Source organism: Primulina eburnea, chromosome 12, assembly GCF_022965805.1.
Source record: "Primulina eburnea isolate SZY01 chromosome 12, ASM2296580v1, whole genome shotgun sequence".
Taxonomy (NCBI): Eukaryota; Viridiplantae; Streptophyta; class Magnoliopsida; order Lamiales; family Gesneriaceae; genus Primulina; species Primulina eburnea.
In genome coordinates, this window is record NC_133112.1 from 33254234 (window position 1) to 33272352 (window position 18119).

Below are 18119 nucleotides of genomic sequence, written 5' to 3' on the forward strand. Positions count from 1 at the left end.
ATGTTATGCATAATCTAAAAATAATCAAGAATAGAAAGTTATTGTATCTCAAATCACACTTTCAACACTTTACGAGTATGTCACGTAGCGTAGTTTGCAAACTATTGCATTAGTATCAGAGTTTAACTTTTCAAACTACACTTTCAACACTTTACGAACATGTCATATAGCGTAGTTTGTAAACTATTACGTTGATATCAAAGTTTAAGTACTAGAGCAAAATAAAGAATAGCGGCTGCAGATTCCATCGTCATGAAATAAATAGAATATTTTTCAAGAATGAATTGGTTCCATGACACGACTCCATCGTTAGAATTAGATATGGAACCCAAATTACTTCTAAGGGACGATCATTTTACAGAAATTCGGGAGATGACACTAAATTTTTTTAAAAAAATTATGCATAAAATTTTATTTTTTCTAATTAGAGCTTAGAAGTAAGTCTGCACCATACAGAGCTTGAATTTTTTTTATTTTTTTTAGTTTTAAATAAAAATATCCTATTACCTTTGGGCCTAACCTCTCAGGAAGGTGGCCCAGGATAAGAACTTGCCCTTTTGTATTACACCAAAACGTCTCATCAAAATAGGCTCGGCTCTTGTATTTTTCTTCAATGTATGCGCTCCTCTGCCGGCCTCACGAAATAGTCACACCAAAAGGCTCAGACGAAAAGCTTCTACAAAAGTGATCACCGATCACATAAAAATTGTAGAGCAAAATATATGTTGGACTCTTGTGATTTTCTCTCTATGAAAAGCTCTCTTGTACAGCTCTCTACCTAAAAGCCCTCTCCCACCAACTCTTTGAAAAGTATCTGAAAGTACGAAAATATTTTCTCTCTCTGCACCACACTTGTACGGTTGTGAAGCTCACTTATTTATATCTCTTGCTTGACCTAGAAAAAGAATCCTAGAAAATATGTAAACAATATTTTCATTAGTTATAAAACACTTTCAAACAAAGATAAAAATCATATTAAAAAACAAATCCTATAATATCTAGATATAAAGCAACCAAGATCTTATCATTTAGAAATAAATCAATCAATATTTCATAATTTAAAAAGACAAAATATTAAATTGATGATATCAATTTGACAAAATAATAAAAGAATAAAATATTCCTTTCACCTTTCAATCTTTGGCAAAAACTTGTGTGAGACGGTCTCACGGGTCGTATTTGTGAGACAGATCTCTTATTTGTGTCACTTATTAAAAAGTATTACTTTTTATGCTAAGAATATTACTTTTTATTGTGATTATGGGTAGGGTTGACCCGTCTCACAGATTATGATCCGTGAGACGGTCTCACATAAGACTCACTCTCAATCTTTATGCTATGTCAGTTGAAGTATTCGTGGAACTGTCCCGATGATTAAGCTGATTTTCTGCAATTGGCCGTACTCGGTTCATTTTCAGGTGGTTTGCCTAAAGATTGAACTTTTTTTCCGCCTTCTTGTTTTGTTTCAGGTATACAAAAATGGGGTTTGCTGGAAATGTAGAGCCAAGTTTTATACTTCCTACCGTAGTTGCAGTAAACGAGTCATTTCTCAACCAGCCTCGAGCTAGTTCTTCCAAGGGCAGCAATTGGTTGGCGCAGCATAGTGCTGGTGTGATGGCGGATCTGGATTTTTATATTGGAGAGGAAGCCTTTTCTAGATCTAAATCTAATAGCATTTATAACTTGAGCTATCCTATCAAGAACGGTCAGGTGGATAATTGGGACGCAATGGAGAGATTCTGGCAGCAATGTATATTCAACTATTTGCGCTGCAATCCGGAAGATCACTATTTCTTGTTGACAGGGAGTCCGCTGACAGCTCCGGAGAGTCGAGAGCATACTGCGGAGATCATGTTTGAGACATTTGATGTTCCGGTGCTGTATATCGCGGTGCAGCCTGTGCTTGCTTTGGCTGCTGGCTACACAACATCGAAGGTTAGGATTCATTTTAGTTGCTTAGGTGACATAAACTCAATCTTTACTTTCCCTACATTGTTTGGAGAATTGAGTGTTAAAACTTGCAGATCTAGAATTTCCGTTGTCGGATCGAATAGCGTGAACACGCATATACAGAGTTGTAAATATGAATGGAGTCTTGTACTTGCTATCTCACTGAACATTTTGGGCTGAGAGCTGGCCCCTTCTCTAAAAGATACTTACACGTCTGATCATATACGGATGCTATGAATAATCTGTAAATTGTCATTCACGTAAATATTAACGACGGTCACATTGGAATTGAAGATAGCTCAACTCAGGGAAGACCCATCAAAGGAGTCGTTCCCCATCCGGAGCTACTTTACCTTATTCCGGATTCAATGGTTTTAATAAACTCTCTACAGTAGTTCGTCTTGGGCTCGATCAGATCTGTTGTCATCTTATTAAAACTCTACATCTTGATGTAGTGACTATTAAATACAAAGTGTTACACCTTTGACTTGTTTATGTGCCTGAAAATGCTTAAAGATGACAAACTAAAGCAAAATAAACCAAAACCAATTACCACCAACGTATCCTACCCTTCAACACGAATGTAGTAACACTAAAATACATTGATAAACAATCTTGAAAATCGATTGCATCCTCCATTGGATAGAAGCAGAAGCTATGTAACGTACGAACACGGAAATATCTTTTACCATAAACAATTTTGAATAATCTTATCCTTAATCTAGAAAACAACACTGATGTGTTAAACTATATGATTGATATTCGAGTTGTTTAAGATGATTGAAAGTGCCTAAAGATGACTGAAGCTCAAGCAAAATAAGCCAAAAACTGATTACCAACAAAAGATCCTACCTTCTGCATGAACGTTGTAACACTAAAAATCGATTGCATCCTCCAATGGACAAAATGAGAAGCAATGTAACACACAGACAACAGATAGTTATCATAATCTTATCCAAAATCTATAAAATAAAACCGATGTGATAAACAATTAATGAATACTTGAGTTGATTAAGTTGATTAAAAGTTCCAAAAGATGACTGAAACTCAAGCAAAGTTAGCCGAAAACCGGTCACTTACCACCATGGATCCTACCTTTCTACAGAGATTTGGTAATGCTAAAGTAAACAAATAAACTATCTCGAAAACCAACCCAGTCAATAGAAGTAAAAACAACGCAACATGTATAGAAATACATAACTATGTTCTGCCACAGATGATTTTGTATAATCTTATAATTCAAGAAGATTTAGGATGAGTATGGTTATGAAGTCTTTGATATTCATCAAACCAATGGAGCCTACACTCCAACAAGAACGTATCCATTCCATCCCCCACTGGATAAAAATAGAAGAACCAGCCTAACAGACAAACACAGTCATACATTCTGCTAATGATCTTGCATAATCTTATTCTAAATTTCAAGCAGCTTTACGATGAGTATTGAAATCAAGCCTTTGATATTATCAAACCAATGATAAGAGTACAATATGTAAACAAATTATCCCGAAAATCGATTGCATCCTCGTACAAAGACAGAAATATGTTCTGCTACGAACAATTTTACAGAATCTCATTCTTAATTTCAAGAAGATTTAGGATGAGTTTTGTTATAAAGTCTCTGATATTCATCAAGCTCCTCATAATAAATGTCCCACACGCACCTCACACATCCGCTGCCGCAGCAATCCCCGGGCAGCGGCTTCTCCGGCGGCGGGGGAACCGGGATTGTTGGATTCTCCTCCTTTTCCTCTTTGATATTATTATTATCTTCGGTGGTGGATTTATCAGCCATCTTCTGAAGGTTAAGGGATAGGGAGGAGGAGGCGAGGCGGAGGAATCTTGGGTGGCGGCGGCGTTTGAACGTGGAAAGAGAAGTAGTGGCGGGGCTTTGTCGGACTAAATGGGTCAATGGCGGCATAAATTTAGGACATAAACGACGAGAATCAATTACAGAGGTCGGGTGGGTTTTCATTGACAAAAATACCATTCAATCCCACAGTCAAACCATCTGTGCGTGTAAAAGAATCCACTTGAAAATTAATAAAAATTATGCATAAAATTTTATTTTAGAAGTAAGTCTCACCGTACAGAGCTTGAATTTGTTTTTTTTTTACTTTTAAATGAAAATATCCTATTACCTTTGGGCCTAACCCCTCAGGAAGCTGGCCCAGGATAAGAACTTGCCCTTTTATGTTTGGATTTAGTTCCAAACTGGCTTTAGCATACAGGTCCATAGATGGTAGTCGTGGGCCCATGTCCAGCCCATCCAATAGCTGGACTATGATTCCTGGATTTATTCTACACAACCAATTTATAAATTCATTTTATATTTGTTTTTCAGAAAAAAAGGTATCCATTACTTATCTATCACTACCTACCCAAAAGATCATTTTCACCCTTCATTATTCCTGCCAAATGCACTCTTCCAAAAATCAAGACACCCAAAATTTGGATTTTAATTTCATCATATTCTTTTATATATACTTTAAATAAGTAGAGTTTGTTTTTTTTATGATGTGAGAATCTACGGTCGCTTCTCTTCGATAGATATCAGATAAACTCTTGTATTAATGTAATAGTTTGCAAATCACGTTAATCAAAATAAATCAAAACGGACAAACTATGTATGGCAAATTCGTCCGAGAATGTTTATATTTTTTATTAAAATATTTTAAAATAAACACATGATTTTTTTATTTGTCTATATTTTAATTTTTGGGAGTTCATACAACCTCGTGCACCCATTAATGAGAAAAATTCTGCACCTAAGTTAACTTGATGTCCACCCCATTTGACGTCATTTCCATTTCCCAACTCCAACTTCCGTAGAGCCGACACCCCACTCTTGCACTCCACCGCCGTTTACTTGTCCTACAAAAGAGACAAAGATTTCGATAACCTCCACCTAAATTCGCATAATTATTCTTCCGTTGTCTCGACTTTTCGTAGAAAAAGGGTCCCGGGAATCGTCGGTTGTTTTCACGCAGTAGGGATCCTTCTCCATCGATTTTTCAAGCTGTCAAATAATCAGATACTGCCGAATCCGATTGATTATTTGGAGGAGAAGGTGATGATTGCATGATTTGCCAGCGACGGTGATTTGATGGTTTCCCGATGAAATGGACGATATAAGCTGTCGTTGTTGTCTCAACGACCATGATCATCGCCTGTTTTCTTAAATCCCTTCAGAGAACTCGGAAACATCTTTTTTTTTTATGTACCGCATGGACCCTGCCACCAGTCGCCCGGCTATAGTAATTGATAATGGAACTGGGTAATTAGTCAAAGTTTTATTGTTCCTTTCAATCTTTGTGCTATGTCAGTTGAAGTATTCGTTGAAATTCCCCGATGATTAAGCTGATTTTTCTGCAATTGGCCGTACTTGGTTCATTTTCAGGTGGTTTACCTAAGATTGAACTTTTTTTTTACTTCTTGTTTTGTTTCAGGTATACAAAAATGGGTTTTGCTGGAAATGTAGAGCCAAGTTTTATACTTCCTACCGTAGTTGCAGTAAACGAGTCATTTCTCAACCAGCCTCGAGCTAGTTCTTCCAAGGGCAGCAATTGGTTGGCGCAGCATAGTGCTGGTGTGATGGCGGATCTGGATTTTTATATTGGAGAGGAAGCCTTTTCTAGATCTAAATCTAATAGCATTTATAACTTGACCTATCCTATCAAGAACGGCCAGGTGGATAATTGGGACGCAATGGAGAGATTCTGGCAGCAATGTATATTCAACTATTTGCGCTGCAATCCGGAAGATCACTATTTCTTGTTGACAGAGAGTCCGCTGACAGCTCCAGAGAGTCGAGAGCATACTGCGGAGATCATGTTTGAGACATTTGATGTTCCGGGGCTGTATATCGCGGTGCAGCCAGTGCTTGCTTTGGCTGCTGGCTACACAACATCGAAGGTTAGGATTCATTTTAGTTGCTTAGGTGATATAAACTCAATCTTTACTTTCCCTACATTTTTTGGAGAATTGAGTGTTAAAACTCGCAGATCTAGAATTTGCGTTGGAATTGTTATAAATGGTTGAAAGAGATGCGGAGTTTTTGTTCGCTGAGTTGTCATAAAAGTTGTGTCGGATCGAATAGCGTGAACATGCATATACAGAGTTGTAAATATGAATGGAGTCTTGTACTTGCTATCTGACTGAACATTTTGGGCTGAGAGCTGGCCCCTTCTCTAAAAGGATACTTACACGTCTGATCATATACGGATGCTATGAATAATCTGTAAATTGTCATTCACGTAAATATTAACAATGGTCACATTGGAATTGAAGATAGCTCAACTCAGGGAAGATTATTTTTTGTACATTTGGGTGATGAATAGATGAAGTGATACAAAGCCTATAACATGTTAATATTTTGGTAAGATTGAAGCTAGATATTACAGAAAATAGATATCACTCGAACATAGAAGGAAAAAAGTTTAAGAGAAGAAAGTATACCGTCAAAGAATACTATTGCCACAACTTCAGACATTTGTCTGAAGGAAATAATTTTTTGAGGGTAAATTATGAATCGTGAGTTGATTTCTAGATGATCGCATAATTTATTTGAGAGCTAATCATGACTTGTAGGTTAATTTCTGGATGATCCGTATCTTTAGAAAAAAATACTGTTAATGTCATGTTGCTCAACTAATTAAATCTAGTGCCACGTTTGGAACAAGGGTCCAATTTGAAGTCTGTGTGGAGATATTTAATATTTCTATGATGGGATTTATCTTTAAATGGCATGCCCAACTTCCTCGTATGTTTTTTAGCAAGGGGGAAAGGATGAGATCTGAATCCATGATCTTTCTAATAATTGATGAGGCTGTAGCGCTGAACCAAATCGGACGGTTGTCCTCCTTGTTATGTACATCCTCAACTCCTGAACATGTATTTTCCATTGAGTGGGGACGTTAGAGTGTTATATCCCAGAGATTTGTGTTTTTCTGTAGCATTTCTAGCGTGGAAATGTTATCTGAAAATGCTCTGCAGTTAACTGATTTTGAAGTTTTATTCTTTCTTTGGACTTAAAAAATTTACATTAATCAGAGCTCGCATATCTAATCTGCATGGTGCATTTACATTTCCCTCTGTCTCTCAGTTGCAGCGCCTAATGGTCAGTTGCATAGAATATGATGAGCATAAGAAACAAACAAACAATAGAAAAAACTATTTATCATATAATTGAACTGTGGCTTTTCCTAATAATGTCATGCATAGTTGCCGCCTACTTAATCTTCTTAAACATTTTTTCTTAGTGTGAGATGACAGGAGTTGTAGTGGATGTGGGAGATGGGGCAACTCATGTTGTACCAGTTGCCGATGGTTATGTTGTTGGGAGCAGCATCAAGTCGATTCCAATTGCAGGGAAAGATGTCACTCTTTTTGTGCAGCAGCTCATGCGAGTGAGTACGGCTTCTTGATTATTTTTATGTCTTGTAGTATTGTTATTGATAATAATATATCCATTGATTTTCTGAATAAGATTCCTTGGAGTTCCTGGAGGCTGGAGGAGAGGACATTATTTTTTATTGTTGAGCTTTGCTATTTTACTTTTCCTTGGAGCAACTGTTTTTTATCATGCTCGTCTGATAATTGCTTTACTGCCTCATTTCCCTGTAATTAGTAAGCTTTATAAAGAGTGATCTCAGATGGCAAGCAGGAAACAATCCTCATCATGATTTAAAATCTGTCCTCTTTTCTGTTTGCTCTTTTTCATGGTCTCCGAAGAACATCTGGGATTCTGGTTTTCCCGAGTCTTTGAAAATTGTATCTTGAAAAATATTTTTCAAGAAACAAAAATTTGATACTTTATTTTTTTTGCTGTTTTGTTGAGTCTTGAGATATGAATTGCTTACCCTCGAGGTGAAGCGTTGTGGACCATTTTCATTTTGCGATTCTGGTACTGTTTGTGTCATTACTCCTGATGTAGTTTCATCTAGGAAAGAGGAGAACATGTTCCACCTGAGGAGTCCTTCGAAGTAGCCAGGAAGGTGAAGGAAATGTATTGCTACACATCTTCCGACATTGTCAAGGTGCGTCTGTACTACGTTAGTATTCAGAATGGATCAAAATTTTCATGTAATATACCTTTATTTGCAATTGCCAAGAAATTACACTAAACACATGCATTCATTTCTGATTCGGATGTTAATGGATGGATGATACTGAAAAAAGCTAACCTACACTGGCATGTTTTGACTATAATTTTATTTCTTTCAGTGACATGCCGAAATTGTTGTTAACTGGTATTTAATTTTGACAAATTCAGGAGTTTAATAAGCATGACAAAGAGCCGGCAAAATATATTAAGCAGTGGAGAGGTACAAAGCCAAAGACAGGGGCTCCATATTCTTGTGATATAGGCTATGAGCGGTTCCTTGGCCCTGAGGTTTACTTTATTCACTCACTTTAAGCTTGGCTACCATAGATACAACCATGATATGTCATATAATGGAGCAATTTCCTCAAAAAGCTTCTGAAAAGGATGGCTCACACTTTGCATGTCGATACATCATTTTTTAGAATTCCACAAATTGTTTGGCTGCCCTATCATCCGATGGTTCCTTTCGCTTTCGTTTGCAGATCTTCTTCAATCCTGAAATTTATAGCAGTGATTTCACTACCCCTTTACCAGATGTCATAGACAAATGCATTCAATCAGCACCAATAGATACAAGAAGAGCCTTGTACAAGGTGCCGAGAACTATTTGATCAAATTCTATTGTTTTTTTTTTGTGCTTCCTTTCTCAAATTCACTACTTCTGGGGACTCTTGAGAGTTGCTTTCATAATATTGCAGAATGTTGTATTATCTGGTGGATCAACCATGTTTAAAGACTTCCACAGAAGGTTGCAACGGGACCTAAAAAAGATTGTCGACACTCGAGTTCTTGCATCAGATGCTCGGCTTGGTGGAGAATTGAAGGCTAAACCTGTGGAAGTAAATGTCACCAGCCATCCTATCCAGAGATATGCAGTTTGGTTTGGAGGCTCGGTACTTGCCTCCACTTCTGAGTTTTTCACGGTAAAATTTATTTTCCATAAGGCGTGCAATGCTCAATGACTGTTGAGCAAGACTTGATACATATTTTCTGTGTTTGGTTGATATGAACATCGGAAAATTGCTTGTTTTGCCGGACTCAGGCATGCCACACTAAAGCAGAGTACGAAGAGCATGGAGCGAGCATATGCCGAACAAATCCTGTATTCAAAGGAATGTATTGACATCAAGACAAACCAAACTAAAAGATATCAAAGGCATTTTTCAATATGGATGGAATTGGAACGTGACAGGTCGTATCACGCCATCTTGTTCCGGAGTTGATTCTTTAAAGTCCTGCTGCCAAATGTGCTTAAATTTTCATCTCTCTCACAGGTTGGGTTCCGGGAACCAATGTACTATACGTTTTCAGTCTATTCCATTTTTCTTGTATTCTTTTCAAAGGGAAGCAACAAATTTTTTTCCAGAACCAGTGGTCCTGCCTCTGTTTTTTATTTGGGAAGAACGACTCTAAATCCTTGAAATTCAATAGTTCTATCACTGTATTGTCTGATTTTGGTCAGTCTGTTGCGGTCTAATGGTATATAATTTTCCTTCTTGGAGTACAATAATCATGATACTGTAAACAATTTTAGACGATGATTTAGTTGCTACACACTTGTTACCATTCACCTTACCTGTTCCAATCCAACTGATCTAAGTATTTTTTTGTAGGGTGTTCAGAAATGTAAAACCAGACCAAGCGGCATGGTTTGGATTGATTTTTAAGTAACTACGGAAATCAAACCCAAAAATTTGTTTGGTTCAAATTTTGATAAAATTGTTACATTAACATAAAAAAAATCATGTAAATTAGTATGGTTTTTTTTTTACATATGAATATTTTATTTGATTTTATTTTGTATTATATTATTAGCGAATCGCAAATTAATGTATTACAAATTCCAGCTCAAATAAACATAATTATATCTTTAAAACTTATATTTTTTTGGGTAAATTAGTAAAATTTCATAGGCAAATACTTGTGTGAGACGGTCTCACGGTCGTATTTGTGAGACGGATCTCTTATTTGGATCATCCATGAAAAAGTATTATTTTTTATGTTAAGAGTACTACTTTTTCTTGTGAATATGGATAGGGTTGAACTGTCTCACGGATCTTCACATGAGACTCACTCAATTTCATAAAATGCAAATTAACTTTAATTTATATTTTTTAATTATAATTATTCTAATTCACCATAAACTAAAATGTTTACTCATCTTTAATCAAGTGTAATTCCGCTTTTTCCAATTCTGATGTAGCTTAAAATTACTCATCCGAGTCCCATCCGACCAAACCGAAATTAATGATTTGATTTGGTCATTTAAATTTAATGGTTTCATTCGAAATTTTGTAAAACCATATAATATAAGTTGATTCGAATTTTTATGTAAAACCGAACTAAATTGTAGTTAAACACCCATACTTTTTTGGGTTTTTTGCATGCACTTTTTAGTGAATTTGACACATGCCTCTCTTGCATATTATAATTTTTATACTTGCGCAAGTGCCAAATACAACAAAGTAGATTTGTGGTTATCAAGCTACAAAATCTGTAAAACCATGTTTTGAAAAATACCTCAAAGTAGAATCACGGATGCTAAGATTTAGAGACATCATTCGAGTTTCCAAATACTTCTCGACACTCTTTCGCAACTTTTGACGAAAGTGACAATCTAAAACTTTAGTTCATTTTTGAAATGTGGAGTAGTTAAGGTTGTATGCTTGTTAGTTATGAATAAGAGTGTATGTGTTTTAACTTAATTACCATTAGTTACTACTGAATTTTCAAGTATACATGGATGATTTAGAGGATGAATTCATGCTTTCTCTCAATACCGAGATTGGAGACGGTAGCATTGAAGAGCTAGTCTTTCTGTAACCGCGCACAACTTAAATTTGTGTCTAATGAAAAGAAAATAGAACATCTTGATCTCAATTGTAGCTCCAAGCAGATTTTCACATGTGAGCTTCCATGTCCCACTAGAAATCTGATTTTGTGCATAAAACTTGTCAATAGTTTTATAATATATGGTTTAGGTGTTAACTTGATTAACATTTTCTAAGATCGGATGAGAATCTTCTCCTTTTACAGGACCGGTGAATGATTGTCAAAAGTTTTCGTATTTTGAAGATAGTAAAAAAGTTGATGATAACACGTGAAGAGTGTGTAGAAGACAATTTCAACACAATAAAGAGGTAATTTTCACTCTTTTTGTGGCTTATTCTTAATTCTTTGGTTTGGGACAAAAAACTTCAAGTTTGTTTGGTTAGTATATTTTTCATTATTTATAGGACAAAACTTGTGTGAGACGGTCTCACGGGTCGCATTTTGTGAGACGTATATCTTATTTGGGTCATCCATGAAAAAGTATAACTTTTTATGATAAAGAGTATTACTTTTTACTATGAATATCGGTAAGATTGACCCATCACATAAATAAAGATTCATGAGACCATCTCACAGACCTACTTTATGTATAGTTCTAATACCCACTATATATGGATTAAATTTTGATGTTGGAACAATCCTCAAAAAGCTCGATAAACCCAGTCACCTTAGACTCAAACCAAGCCCAAGTTCACTATCGGGCCAACAACAAACTTTGGAGGCCCATATTGAAGCGATTTTTCGAAACTTGAGAGAATCCATACTTAGTTACGAAATTACAATACTGCCACCAACTAGGGTACATTTCTTTCGCGAGTTCACTTGCTCCCTCCAACACTCTTTCATTTCCAAGTTCAAAGATCAAGCCCGAGTATGGCGTTGGCGTTCGACGAATTTGGACGGCCGTTTATCATACTGAGGGATCAGGAGCAGAAGACCAGGTTGAGAGGTCTTGATGCGCAGAAATCGAACATTGCTTCCGCTAAAGCGGTAGCTCGGATACTACGAACCTCGCTCGGACCCAAAGGCATGGATAAGATACTTCAGAGTCCCGATGGTGACGTCACTATCAGTAAGTGTGCAGTTCTCGTGTGGATAATTGGTCTGATTGTGTCTATGTTTGGTGGTGGGGACTTGCTAGATTTCTTTAGTTGGTTTTCTTCTTGTTGCTGGCAAAGGTTGAGTTTGTAGTCGGTACTTTATTTTTTTCCATTTATATCTGTGTTCCAGTTGTGTTGATTAGTGGAGCTCAATAATGAGCTGTTCTGTCGCTTGAGTATTTTTAATGAGAAAATTTTGATCTGGGAAATTTCTAGGCTTCATATGTGCACATGTGAATATAAGTGCAATGTATTAGCTTGCTTTATTGATATTTGTTGGGTGGAAATAAAAAAATAAAGGTCAGAGCGGCATTCTGTGATTAGGGTTTAAGGGTAGGTTTTTCGATTGTGATTTTGTGCTGTGCATTTGGGGGATCCTTGGAGTACTCTATACTTTCCATGTGCTAAGAATATTGATTTAAGTACTAATCTTATTTTATACCACAGTAGCGATCTCAGATTTTAATTGGGCACTTGGATTGGTGATTTTGCCGTGTTATAGATTATAGATAGAAAATATCCTATATCTATATGACTCACTCGATACTTTGGAATTACTGAATGTGTGGGTGTCTACTTCCATGTGAAATGGAGACATACAACGAAAACAGGAATGTCACTCTCTTATTATTATTAGGAAAAGCTAAATTTCGAAATTGTTGCACGGTTTAGTTTTTCAACATGCGATTTTCACATAAAAGTTGCTCGCTTTTTTACTGTATGATGTAGCAAATGACGGTGCGACAATCTTGGAGCTGATGGATGTTGATAATCAAATTGCTAAGCTGATGGTTGAATTGTCACGAAGTCAAGACTATGAGATTGGTGATGGAACAACTGGAGTTGTAGTCATGGCTGGTTCCCTTCTAGAAGAAGCTGAGAAACTATTGGAGCGCGGAATTCATCCTATACGAATTGCAGAAGGATATGAAACGGCTTCCAGGATTGCTTTTGAACATTTGGAGCATATAGCCCATAAATATGAATTCAGTGCAACAGATGTTGAATCTCTTGTTCGTACTTGTATGACAACTTTATCCTCCAAGATGTAAGTGCCATTTGTTATACCATATCTCAGATCACACCTCTTCACGAGTGTATCTTGTAGTGTTCTTGGTCTTTTGCGCATGCTTCACGACCTCCAATCCTACACTATCCCTGTTTTTCAGGTGTTTATTTGTCCATGTATTCCAAACTCTTTGCTACAGTTTTGTATGACAAGAGCTTTTACTTATCGCAATTGAATTCACGAAGCAAATCGTTTGTTGAGTTCCTAGATTTATTTCCGTTCACGTTCATTCTAGTAATTAAATATTACTATCTATGAGCTGTAATGTATCTTACAATTTACCTAAGTGTTCCGCTTTGATCCCTATTGTTTATCTTTCATTACGTTCAATTTCAGTATCAACAACGTTTCATCATTGCAACCTGTTACGGTTAACTTTATCATTTTTTTATGTGTTTTCTTTTTGTTTCTTTTGCCTTTATTGTCTTTACTTAACATTTTGTGGGGTTTTTGGAAGTGGGTGGTGGGCCTGGTCTAGAATGTTTGAAAATTTCCCCTTGATTTACTTATGTTATCTCATGTAGCTATGCAAGTATCTAATGCTTCTGCATTATGTATATTGTATTATTTTGCTTTGCAGAGTGAATAGGTGCAAGCGGAGTTTGGCAGAGATTGCTGTTAAAGCAGTGGTCGCTGTTGCAGATTTAGAGAGGAAGGATGTCAATCTAGACTTGATTAAAGTGGAGGGAAAAGTCGGTGGAAAGTTAGAGGACACTGAACTAATTTACGGGATTATCGTGGACAAAGATATGAGTCACCCTCAGATGCCAAAACAAATTGAGGATGCGAAAATTGCCATTTTGACTTGTCCCTTTGAGCCTCCTAAGCCGAAGACTAAGCATAAGGTTGATATTGACAGTGTGGAAAAATTCCAAATATTACGTCAGCAAGAGCAAAAGTATTTTGATGATATGGTTCAAAAATGCAAGGTAACCCGACCATTTTCAGTTGATTTTGAGATTGTTTGATGACATATGTTGGAGTTGAGGTTGTGGGAAGTAGCTGCAGTTTGGGATTTCACTATGTTTGTCTGTAAAGAGAATTAAATGAGGTTCTGTCCTGCATCTTCTATAGGAACGGGGACACACTACCTGATTTTCCTCTCCCTTCGATCCTTAATTTGTTGAACTTTGTCAGTTAAAATAAAGCAGGTATTACATTGATGGAACTCACTGGATTGCAGGATGTTGGAGCTACCTTGGTCATTTGCCAATGGGGTTTCGATGATGAGGCAAACCACTTATTAATGAACAGAAATTTGCCTGCTGTCAGATGGGTTGGTGGTGTAGAGTTAGAACTAATTGCCATAGCAACAGGTTTGTTTAAGTTTTCCTGTTCTAGTTCTCAGTTGATTTTTGCCATACTATTTGATTCATGATTGCCAATGTTTCTTGACTTTGGCAGGTGGGAGAATTGTGCCAAGATTTCAAGAATTGACACCAGAGAAACTAGGCAAAGTAATTTCTCCTACCTGTCTCTTTATTGCATATATTTTGAAATACCTGTAAGCTCTTCTGTTTGCAAGTTATTGCATCTCACATCTCTACCCTTGTCTTCAAATTGATTATGCATGGCAGGCTGGTTTGGTTCGTGAAAAAGCGTTTGGCACCACTAAAGATCGGATGATCTACATTGAGCATTGCGCAAATTCTAGGGCTGTAACCATATTTATCCGTGGTGGTGGGTTGTTTATTCCTCTTTTATCCATTCTTACTTTTTGCTTTCCGCTCTATATATGTTATGCCAATACTGTTGTGTTGGTTATAGTTTTTCACCTTATTTTGTGTGGATACTTTTAATCAGCATTAGTTCAGAAATTGAGACGATGTATTGATTCTGTATGCTGTATTAGGTAACAAGATGATGATAGAGGAAACAAAACGCAGTCTTCATGATGCATTGTGTGTTGCTCGGAATCTGATTCGCAACAATTCCATAGTGTATGGTGGCGGATCTGCTGAGATTTCATGTTCAATTGCCGTGGAAGCCGCTGCTGACAAATACCCTGGAGTTGAGCAGGTGAGGCGTAGAAGCTAACATGTGATATATTTGCTTCTCGTTACTTGCACCTCTTAAGCTGAATTTTTACGTGTTGGGTTCTCCAGTATGCCATTAGAGCATTTGCTGATGCATTAGATGCTATCCCCATGGCACTGGCGGAGAACAGTGGGCTACAGCCTATAGAAACATTATCAGCTGTCAAATCTCAGCAAATCAAGGTAATCTCGACCATCGCCTGTTGGGGTTTTTCCTTGGTGATTGAGCACCCCCACACCCTAATTAGTCGATATAGTCATTTATATGCAAAGTAATTTATGAAATACTTCCTGCAGGAGAACAACCACTGCTGTGGTATCGATTGCAACGATGTGGGCACAAACGATATGCTAGAACAAAACGTATTTGAGACTCTCATCGGAAAACAACAACAGATTCTCCTAGCCACTCAAGTTGTCAAGATGATCCTAAAAATTGATGATGTCATCTCACCGTCTGATTTTTGATTTTATCGGTCATGTACTTGATGCGACAATTTTGCTGTCTGTATGGTTGGTCATCCTGTGCCATATCGGTGTTTGCTGAAATGGTTGAATATTTATCATTAGATTCAATATTCAATCACTCTTGTATTGAATTTTACTGAGGTTCGATGGATCGTTTGTGTTTCTTCTATGGAAGGCTTTATGTCACTAAATTGAATTTTTTGTTTGAGTCAGCAATTTGAAGGCCAACCCCCATTAAAAATTCAGCCTGCCTGTTTGGAGAATCTGCCTTAAGATTGTTATGAAATTGCCAAGTTTTTTTTCCTAAATATGCAACTCATTAATGCATTTTTAGCACATTATCTTGGGGCGACAACCTTTATGTTACTTCGTGTTTTGTGGGTCAACTTATATACAAGGTATTGGTGGTACCAATTCAGACTCGATGGATCTGTCCAGTACATGCTTTGAGGCTGTCATTTTCTGTCTACCGTGTTTGCTTAGGAAGCTATTCTCCACTCTTTCCTGTCAACTATTATTAAGTAAAACTATACATCATTTGAAATTTGAAAATCCGCACTTCATCATTTTTAATTATATCACATATCTCTGACGAACTTTTCGGTTTAATTTACCAAAATCATATGAAATGTTCCCGTAAGTTGCTGGATCCTTACTATAGAACTTGTGTATGTTAAAATTTCAGCAAATGCATTTCAAGAACATTAAAAGAATACGACAGCCATTTGCATGAAAACTCAGTGGAAGATAAAATTATACTGATCTTTTCCTGAAATGGACAACGAATCTATATATATATAAAAGCAGAGTTTTTGCCAAAAATAGTAATTTCCCGCCAAAATATCATTTCTAAAAAAGGAAAGTTTTATCACCAATATTGACATACGTGCACTGCAATAAATGACCGCTTCAATTATTGTACGCATTGATTATATCAATTCATTTAATTCAATTTCGAATTTAATAAATTTTTATATTATTTCAAATGTAATTTATGTATTATATGTTTTTAATTTTTTTACTCAAATTAAAATTAAACTATATTGAAAAAGTAAAATATATTAAAAAATTTTGCATTTATTATATCAATCAGTTTAAGTAAAAACTGTATAAATAAATTTAAAATAAAAATGATTGTGATGTTCAGTATCACTCATGAGGTAAATCATCCAAAATAATTTTTGCTATTTTAAGTAATTACTGCCCAAATTACTTACTAAAAAATTATACAATATTTAATTAGTTTATTTAAATTTTCTAAAAATAAAATTGGTTGAGTTTTAAAAATCTATATATATATATATAAGCAGAGTTTTTGCCCAAAATAGTAATTTCCCGCCAAAATATCATTTTTAAAAAAGGAAAGATTTATCATCAATATTGACATATGTGCACTGCAATAAATGGCCGCTTCAATTATTGTCTGCATTGATTATATCAATTTATTTAATTCAATTTCGAATTTAATTAATTTTTATATTAATTCAAAAAGAAATAAAATATTTAATTAGTTTATTTAAATTTTCTAAAAATTTAAAAATATATATATATATATATCTATATATATATATATATATATATATATATATAAAAGCAGAGTTTTTGCCAAAAATAGTAATTTCCTGCCAAAATATCATTTCTAAAAAAGGAAAGATTTATCATCAATATTGACATACGTGCACTGCAATAAATGGCCGCTTCAATTATTGTCTGCATTGATTATATCAATTCATTTAATTCAATTTCGAATTTCATTAATTTTTATATTAATTCAAATGTAATATATGTATTATATATTTTTTATTTTTTTTTACTCAAATTAAAACTAAACTATATGGAAAAAGTAAACTATATTAAAAAAAATTGCATTAATTATATCAATCAGTTTAAGTAAAAACTGTATAAATAAATTTAAAATAAAAATGATTACAATGTTCAGTATTACTCATGAGATAAATCATCCAAAAATAATTTTTGCTATTTTAAGTAATTTACTGCCCAAATTAATTACTAAAAAGAAATACAATATTTAATTAGTTTATTTAAATTTTCTATATATATATATCTATATCTATATATATATATAAAAGCAGAGTTTTTGCCAAAAATAGTAATTTCCCGCCAAAATATCATTTCTAAAAAAGGAAAGTTTTATCACCAATATTGACATACGTGCACTGCAATAAATGACCGCTTCAATTATTGTACGCATTGATTATATCAATTCATTTAATTCAATTTCGAATTTAATAAATTTTTATATTATTTCAAATGTAATTTATGTATTATATGTTTTTAATTTTTTTACTCAAATTAAAATTAAACTATATTGAAAAAGTAAAATATATTAAAAAATTTTGCATTTATTATATCAATCAGTTTAAGTAAAAACTGTATAAATAAATTTAAAATAAAAATGATTGTGATGTTCAGTATCACTCATGAGGTAAATCATCCAAAAATAATTTTTGCTATTTTAAGTAATTACTGCCCAAATTACTTACTAAAAAATTATACAATATTTAATTAGTTTATTTAAATTTTCTAAAAATAAAATT

At 35.0% G+C, this 18119-nt stretch overlaps 2 protein-coding genes across 4 annotated transcripts; both read left to right on the top strand.

Annotated features, from left to right (window-relative positions):
* Positions 1–1456: 1456 nt before the first annotated feature.
* Positions 1457–9663, top strand: LOC140807102 (actin-related protein 3-like). 2 transcript variants are annotated; one of them, XM_073163792.1, is made up of 8 exons: positions 4716–5227; positions 5400–5865; positions 7212–7358; positions 7896–7988; positions 8225–8344; positions 8539–8649; positions 8755–8979; positions 9099–9663. In XM_073163792.1, the coding sequence occupies exons 1-8, from the start codon at positions 5169–5171 to the stop codon at positions 9177–9179; spliced, it is 1302 nt and encodes a 433-aa protein (XP_073019893.1). In that variant the 5' UTR covers positions 4716–5168; the 3' UTR covers positions 9180–9663. The 2 variants fall into 2 exon arrangements, with proteins under 2 accessions (XP_073019895.1, XP_073019893.1); XM_073163794.1 differs by lacking the exons at positions 4716–5227; positions 5400–5865 and adding an exon at positions 1457–1935.
* Positions 9664–11684: 2021 nt separating this feature from the next.
* On the top strand, positions 11685–15760 carry LOC140807334 (T-complex protein 1 subunit epsilon). Of its 2 annotated transcripts, XR_012112657.1 has the most exons (10): positions 11685–11960; positions 12718–13036; positions 13638–13986; positions 14241–14373; positions 14462–14514; positions 14635–14737; positions 14910–15076; positions 15163–15276; positions 15391–15629; positions 15664–15760. XR_012112657.1 is itself a non-coding variant. In XM_073164144.1 (9 exons), the coding sequence occupies exons 1-9, from the start codon at positions 11762–11764 to the stop codon at positions 15559–15561; spliced, it is 1608 nt and encodes a 535-aa protein (XP_073020245.1). In that variant the 5' UTR covers positions 11685–11761; the 3' UTR covers positions 15562–15760. The 2 variants fall into 2 exon arrangements, 1 of the variants encoding a protein (XP_073020245.1); XM_073164144.1 differs by having other exon boundaries at positions 15391–15760.
* Positions 15761–18119: the final 2359 nt, after the last annotated feature.

Bases quoted from the DNA above. Each gene is read 5' to 3' on its own strand.
- LOC140807102 (XM_073163792.1), top strand. From the start codon at position 5,169: ATGTACCGCATGGACCCTGCCACCAGTCGCCCGGCTATAGTAATTGAT. The intron at 5,228-5,399 runs GTAATTAGTCAA...GTTTTGTTTCAG, and splicing joins GTAATTGATAATGGAACTGG to GTATACAAAAATGGGTTTTG. The intron at 5,866-7,211 runs GTTAGGATTCAT...ATTTTTTCTTAG, and splicing joins CTGGCTACACAACATCGAAG to TGTGAGATGACAGGAGTTGT.
- LOC140807334 (XM_073164144.1), top strand. From the start codon at position 11,762: ATGGCGTTGGCGTTCGACGAATTTGGACGGCCGTTTATCATACTGAGG. The intron at 13,987-14,240 runs GTAACCCGACCA...ACTGGATTGCAG, and splicing joins ATATGGTTCAAAAATGCAAG to GATGTTGGAGCTACCTTGGT. The intron at 15,077-15,162 runs GTGAGGCGTAGA...TGGGTTCTCCAG, and splicing joins AATACCCTGGAGTTGAGCAG to TATGCCATTAGAGCATTTGC.